General features: G+C 53.1%; 1 protein-coding gene across 1 annotated transcript; it reads right to left on the minus strand.

The window, feature by feature from the left end:
• Positions 1-3,101: 3,101 nt before the first annotated feature.
• On the minus strand, positions 3,102-6,532 carry SLC35D3 (solute carrier family 35 member D3). Its single transcript, XM_007452046.1, has 2 exons — positions 5,900-6,532; positions 3,102-4,875 (listed from the first exon to the last, which is right to left on the minus strand). Exons 1-2 carry the CDS (start codon positions 6,336-6,338, stop codon positions 4,046-4,048), a joined length of 1,269 nt encoding a protein of 422 aa, XP_007452108.1. The 5' UTR covers positions 6,339-6,532; the 3' UTR covers positions 3,102-4,045.
• Between the last annotated feature and the right edge of the window lie 1,141 nt (positions 6,533-7,673).

Below are 7,673 nucleotides of genomic sequence, written 5' to 3' on the forward strand. Positions count from 1 at the left end.
GGAAAGAGCAATCATTTTGAAATATGCCCAGAGGGTTCTTCACAACAGACGCCTACTCTCCAGCGACAGGGACTTACCAGACTTTCCCACCCTGGGGAAAGGGCATTTTTCCCACTGGAGGCCCCTCTGGTCTTCCTGTATCATCTAAGTGGAGAAAAAAGAAAAGGCTAAGAAACACCTGTGAAGGTCACAACCCAGGGACACAGGCCACTAACAGACTGAGATGTAATAATAAGATTGTAGAACACGTCCCCGTCCCTACACTTTACCAGCACACCGACCAGGCTCCAATCTAATAAGAGTGGATTACAGCTGTAAGAGCTGAGGTGTGTCAAACTCTATTTAAGGAGGAGTTCTTAGAGAAGCCCAAAGACAACAGTTGCAGCAAACATTAAACAAAGTCAATATTACCATGAAATCTCACACTAGAAGCATATTTACCCCAGTTTCTATTATCCCATACGTCACCTAGCTTTCAATAACAACAACAAAGTTACAAGGCATGTTAAGTAACAAGGATGAAACATGTCTGAATAGACAAAGCAAGCATCAGGACCAGACTCAGATTTGACACAGGTTCTGGAATTACCAGACAGGGAATTTAAAATAACTATAATTAATATGCTAATGGAACTAATGGAATAAGTAGACAACATGCTAGAGCAGATGGGCAATATAAGCAGGGAGGTGGAAACTCTAAGAAAGAATTCAAAGGAAATGCTAGAAGTTTTTTAAAAAAACCGAAACACTGTGACAGAAATGAAGAATGACCTTGATGGGCTCATCAACAGACTGGACATGGCCAAAACAGAATCAGTGAGCTTGAAGATAGGTCAATAGAAACTTCTCAAACTAAAAGGCAAAAAAAAAAAAAAATCCTCAGTCGCGTAAGGACTTGTGAGTTTCACCCAGCTTTGTCTTGGTGAACTATTGCTATTAATCATACAGACTAGTAGGCCCTCTGATACCACTTTTCAGGATGGCTAGTCTTGTAGAAGTTTAGGTCACTGCTTCAGCTCTGTTCAGCAACCCACAGTAGCATGCACATACCCTCTCACCTGCACAGTTCTGGGAAATCTTTTACCCCAGAGCTTCTGATTAATCTATGACTCAATTAACAATAGAGGGCTAGACAGAATCTGGGTAGGGGTCCAGCAGCAGGGCCAGCACTGAGAAGAGGCCTGACATCATGCTGTGTTCCACAGACAGATTCCAGCTGAGAAGTGGCAAGTGAGTGTGAGACAGGGCCTCCATCCTGTAGAATTGATAGAGGAACAGATTGTCAGTTGGGACCAGACACCAAAAGGGGTACAAGGTGGGGGCATATTCTCAGAAAAAGGGAGAATCCAAGTTGTCAGAAATGGGCACAAAGACTGGGTCACTCACGCGACAGTTGTGACTTTCAGCTGAGTCCCTCCCATGGTGATACTCTGGAGAATGTCAGAAGCCTCCTTTGTGCCTGACTCAATGCCTTGACAGAGCCCAAAGGTCAGGGTGGACCTGAGTCTGTGGATGGACTCAAGTGCTACTGACCATGGAGGAAGGATTTGCAAACCAGGCCATGGCTGCCACCTAATCATGCCCTCCTGTGGCTGAGCTCCAACACTGACTCCTATTCTGCCCTGCCCTGTGACCTGCTTGCTCCACGGAGAGACTCCCAAGTTTTGCCCAAACCAATGCATGTGACACTTTTGATCTTCCTGGGTTTTTTCTATCCTATCATACCCCCCCTCACTCCTCCTACCATACGTGTCTGTGACGGTTACTTTTCTATGACAACTGTCTAGGCTGTGGTGCCCAGTTGTTTGGTCCAATAGTAGTCTAAATGTTGCTGTGGAGACACTTTTAAGATATAACTAGTATTTATACTCAGTAAACTTTGAGTAAAGGAGATCTCCCTCCATAATGTGGCTGGGCCTCATCCAATCAGTTGAATGCCTTAAGAGCAAAGACTGAGGTTTGCAGAAGAAGGAATTTTGCCTCAAGACTGCAACATAAAAGCCCTACCTGAGTTTCCCACTTGCTGGCCTGTCTTACAGATTTTAGATTTGCCAACTCCCACAGTTGCCAATTCCTTAAAGTAGATAGATAGATAGATAGATCTTCTAGGTTCAGTATACACACACACACACACACACACACACACACACACGCACACGCACACGCACACACGCACCTTCTTGGTTCTGTTTCTCTGGAGAATTCTAACTGATACAGTGTCTCCACAAGTTTATTGACAGAAAAGAGTTAATCTTTTTGTAATAAATGCAAACCAACAGTTTTAAGCAAAAGGAATTTTTTTTTCAATGAAAAACAATCACTTTATCCATTTGCCTGATAGTGGACTTAACAAAAATATATACACTTCATTCAACTTCGCTGCTTTTCACTAATTCTCAGCTTCACAGAGTTGCAGCAGGATGTTGCCTTCTGGCATGCCGGCATTACAATTAATGCTTATTTTGAAAGAAGTCAGTATAACTCTAGCCAACCATTTCTAACTGCAGCCAAATGAGAGCTCCTACATCTTAAATGGCTTGTAGAGGTACCTATGGAAACAATCAACGGCCATGAAAACAAGTCAACCAGACCCAATCACAAACCATTACAATGTCACTTAGCCAGCTTGTGGAGACAAACTGACGCCTCTGCTTTTTGCTCTGTTTTGATTTTTGGAAAATAAAGAAAAATAAAGGACGCCACCATCTGAGACTCTCAGAAATACGCTGGCAAATAATGAGTGTCTTCACCCTCCAAGTACCTCTCCAGGAGAGGGCTGACAGGAAGACTTCCCCCTGGCTGCCTGCTACTATTATGTCTCAAACTCTATGTTAACTGAAGTCGGCTGTGGATGGCTTTCATACTACAGCATGAGGCAGGACTTTATTTTACTTTACTTTTCCTTGACTGGAAAATGAGAGTGTTTTGATGCTGTCGTTTGAAACCAAACTGCCATAAGCTAATTTAGGAAGTTCCTGATGGGATGGGCCCTGCATCCCGGATACTAAACACCACCATGGAAGGCAAACACACGCCACACAACAGCAAGAGGACACAGATGTGTCTAGAACAAATTTCTAACATTATCCCTTTTAGCAGAGAGACTCATACTTTATTTTGACAAATTTAAGATAGAAAAATATCATAAAGTGAATATAGCAGTTGCTCTTTTTGTAACACGGTTTGGATGTGCAGTGCAACTTGAAAGGCCTAGCTTAACAGAACGGTCTCACTTCTGTTTGGGTTTCAGTTAATATTGAATTATACGTCAGCCGTTGCATTTACTTGAGAGAATACTGGACACAGTAAAACTGTTTTTTAAAAAGGTTATGGCATTCAGTAATAAATATTATAAAGCAATGAACCAAAACCACCTCTCCAATTGTTTTTATAATTACTAAAAGCCAACTTTAAACTTCATGATTAAAGCTAAGGATTCATAGTTTCAAAATAGCTTTAACATTTTCTAACAATATATAATAGAATAGTAGAGCACTTATATATTTTTTAAAAGTGAGGAAATATTAGAGGAAACATATTTCAGATGACTACAAACAGTAAACATCAGTTCAGTGTATTTAAAAACTGTCATTTCAATAATATACTCTTCCCAGCTGGCCATAAAAACTATAGATCTAACTATCATCAAAAAGGTGCCCCTGCATGTAATCTTTGAGTTTACTAAGCGCTGCCATCATTTCTACCCTCCATCTTTGTAGGGGGTGGTTGAAGGACTCTTGGTACATGCAGATATGTGGTTATGGTCATAATGACAAAAAATGTGCCAGGAGTCCGCAGCCGGAAACCCTGCCTTAATTTGTTAGTCACCTTCACATTCTTTTGTCTCTGTGATGCCTCGGCTAAACTCGCGCTAAATTATTCACACGCCGTTGCTAATTTTGTTGCTGTCAGGCGTTTCAGCTTCTTTCTTTGCTTCCCTTCCCCACTCCTCAAAGCAAAATATTGGGCGGCTCCTCATTAAAATATGTCATCTCTAACATAGAAAATAAGTGTATGTACATATATACATACATGCATTTCCTTTTCAAGGACTGGGTAACTCTTCATTTTCTATCAAATAATCTCTCTTCATGTACTTGGTTCCCCTAACTAACCTCCACACTTCCAGGTAAGTATCCTTTAATGATCTCTTGCTCACTTCTTCAGGGCTGTCTGAGATCTGCGAGCTCCCAGCCACCAGCGGGACTCCTCTGGGGCTGCCCCTCGCCTCTTGCCCACCCTGCTGGGTGGAGCCACCTGCTCCCTTCCCACCTTCTGACCCCCCATTTCCACCCTCCGCGGGCAGCTCCTCCAAGCCGAACGGCAGCTGGTCTCCACTTGGCTGCGCCTCCTCTCCCCCAGGCTGCGTCTCCAAGTCCTCGTAATTGCTTTGCTTTCTGGTTTCCAAAAATTTGGCCACGCAGTAAATGATGGAGCCCAGGGTGTTCACCACGACTCCGGCAATGAATAGAGAGGTGGGCTCCACATCGCTGAAGGCCACCATACCCACCGTGATGGTGGCGATGCTCTTCACCACCCCCACGAAGCTGGTGGTCACCGCTGAGTTGATGTAGGTGCAGTGCAGCGTAGTGAAGTTCATGGCACAGCCGATCAGGATGCAGGCCACGAAGATGCACACCATGGCCGGGTCCTTCCAGCCGGGGAAGGTCCAGGCGTGGATAGAGTCGCTGCTGGCGAAGGAGAAGATGACCAGCAGCGGGGTGGCGGAGACAGCGATGACGTACTGCGCGGTGAGCGGCCCGTGCTCCGTGTCGGCGCTCGCCTTCTGGATGAGCACCAGGTAGGCGGCGTGCACCAGCACCGCCAGCACGCCCGTCACGTACCCGATGGGGTCGCCGGTCAGGTCGCCGGCTCCTGGAGCGCATCAAGAGGCCGGAGGAGCCAGGGCAGGAAGGAAAAAGAGGACACACCGGGTTGGCAAGGGTGGGTACCCACTGGGGCAACGGCGTCTGTTGGAAAGTAGACAGGGTTCGCGCCCCAGCTCTACCCACGCTTATCAAAAGGAAGAGCCAAGTTCACTCAATGCCCAGTTCGAGGCAGGAGGGGCGTGCCTTCCCTTCCTTATCCGCGGGGGTCTCTCGTCTATCTCTATCCAAGACAGAGGCCCAGGACAGCGCAGATGCCCTCGGGGTAGGCGCTGTGGCTTTCCGAGCTGGCACGGATGTCACCCAGGCGCGTGGTACGCCTGTCGCCTCCGTGGGGCACCGGAGGAGCGAGCGGGCCCCGGCTAGTGGCTTCTAACCGCGGGCGGGCTGGGAACCGGGCGAAGAACGCCCTCCCCTCGACCCTCGAATGAAAGCATCCCGCTTCGCCAGCTCCCATGTCGCTCAGTCCTCCAAGCCCGGCCCGCACGGGTCTCAATCCAGTTGCCTCTGCCTCGCGCCCGCAGCCCCCCGCGCGGCGCCGGAGATCCCAAACTAGCCCCGGGGCTCCAGCTTGGCTCCCGTCGTCCCTCCCTACCCCGGCACCGAGTGACCCAGGGAAGTTCACGGCCCCCTCCATCCGTCTTGGTCTGGGGACTCTAGCTCCCAGGCTCAGGCGGCTCTCCCACCCCTCCCGGAGGAAGGAACGAATAAAGGGGGAAGACGGAAGGGGGAGGGCGAGAACGGAAGGGCGATACGGAGTGAGACGGGTGGGGGTCGGAAGCCAGGACGGGGGGCGGGGGAGGGGGCTCTGAAAGGGGGAGGCCGGAACCCTGGGGAAGGCTCTGCTGGGTCTCAGAAGTACCGTTTTCGAGCCGAGCGACCACGTTCAAAGCTTTCCGCCTCTCTCTGCCTCAGTCTCCCCATCTGGAAGTGAGGGCTTTGCCCTAAGTGATCTCCGCGGTCTCTGACTGCTGGGGTGGGGTGTACCGGGGGTCCGCGCGGGTCCCGCTCACCTGCCAGCGCCGCGCCGCAAGTGGTGATGAGCACGGCCGCGAGCACCCCCGGCGAGGGCGCGCCGTTCTTGAGCACCAGGACGCCGATGAGCATGGTGACCAGGGGCAGGCAGCGCTTGAAGACCACGTACATAGGCAGGCTGAGGCCGCGCAGGGACCAGAGCGTGAGGCTGGACTGCAGCGTGGAGAGCACGGTGACCCCCGCGAAGGAGCGAGCCAGGCTCAGGCCAAAGCGGGGCACAGCGATGAACCCGAGGCGCCGCAGCAGCTCCAGGCTCAGCGCCGCGGTGGAGCTGGTCAGGCACTGCACCAGGGTCAGGAAGGTGAACTGGTAGCGGCTGATGAGGAACTTAAGCAGGATGTTGAGGGAGCCCGAGAAGACCCCGTGCGCGATGGCCACCGAGATGCCCAGCACGCGGCCCCGGCACAGCTGCCGCATCGCGCCTGCCCCGCCGCACCCGGCGGTGGTGGAGCTCCGAGAGCTGCGGAAGGAGAGCGGGGAAGAGAGCCGGGAGGACCAGAGCGAGGGCGGCAGGGGAGCCCGCCCAACACCACGGCGAAGGGCAGGGGGCGCCGGCTCGGCTGCAAAGGGCAGCTCCAGCCGGGCGTCCTCGCGGCTCTGCGTCTCCGCGTCCGACTGCCCCGCAGCTCCGGGGAGGCAGTGACGGGGGCGGAGGACTCCGAAAAGTGGCAGGGGTGGGGGGCTGGTCTGAGAGGAGTGGCGGGAATCCTAGCGACAGCGATTTGTAAGTAGGTGACGAGCTGCGTTGGGTTGTGTCCCGCGCGGTTTCCCCGTCAGGGAGGACGCTCTGCGGTTGGAAGCCCCGGCAGCGGCCGCAAGCGGGACCGGACCTGCGCCCCTCGGGCACCTAGCACCCACCCAGGCGGGCTCTCGGGGCGCGGTCCTCTCTTCTCCCGCATGGCCAGCTGCTCTCGCTTGCCCTTGCTTCCCGGCTCCGAGCTGAGGGGCGCGGGCTGGGGGCTCGTGGGCACAGCTAAAGATTTTAGAAACAACTGCGTTCCACGGTCGGGCACCGTTCATTAGCCGCAACAAGTGACAGCTCCCTCAGCCCCCTTCCCCCTGAGCTGCAGCGGCTTTTCCACCCACGGTTCCTCCCGGCGCAGCCGCGGGACCCCGTTCAGCTGCCGGCCAGGGAAGGGGAAAACGTCTGTGCCAGCGGGCTGCGGGGCTCCCGGATGCTCGGGCGCCAACGCCCCAACATCGAAGGAGCCCAGGGCCCCGGGCCGCCACCGGGACGTGCTTTATTTAGAGCGGGAAGCTGGTCCCTCCCAGTCCCGGGCGACGCGCTCTTCTGACTGTGCGCCTTCCGAGGAGGGACCTGGAATTACGCTCGCGGCTAGGGGCGGGGGGAGGTTCCCGGGGGTGCCGTGGCCTCGCGGGGCAGCCGAGCCTGGGGGCGGTGGCAGGGACACCTATTCCAAGTGAGGCAAAGACGTGAAATAGGCAAAACAGCAGAAACTAAGTCCAAGTAGCCTCTACTAGTTCCGGAGGATCGCCGGGGCAACGGTTCCCAGGGGTGAGCGGGGAGAGACTGGCCGCTCTGGGGAATGGGGTGTGGGTGGAGGCAGGGGAGGGAGGGCGTGGTCCCAGGGGCGGAAAGCGGACGTAGAGCCGAGACTGGGTGCAGCTTTCTCTGGATGCCCTGGAACCGACCGCCACCTGCGGAACCGTCACGGGCCGCTTTGGGGAGGACAACCCCCACCTCCTGCCTCAACGGCCCAGGGCATGTCTGTCTCCCACAGGACTTGTGAA

This window comes from Lipotes vexillifer, unplaced genomic scaffold (assembly GCF_000442215.2).
Source record: "Lipotes vexillifer unplaced genomic scaffold, Lipotes_vexillifer_v1.1 scaffold16, whole genome shotgun sequence".
Lineage (NCBI taxonomy): Eukaryota > Metazoa > Chordata > Mammalia > Artiodactyla > Lipotidae > Lipotes > Lipotes vexillifer.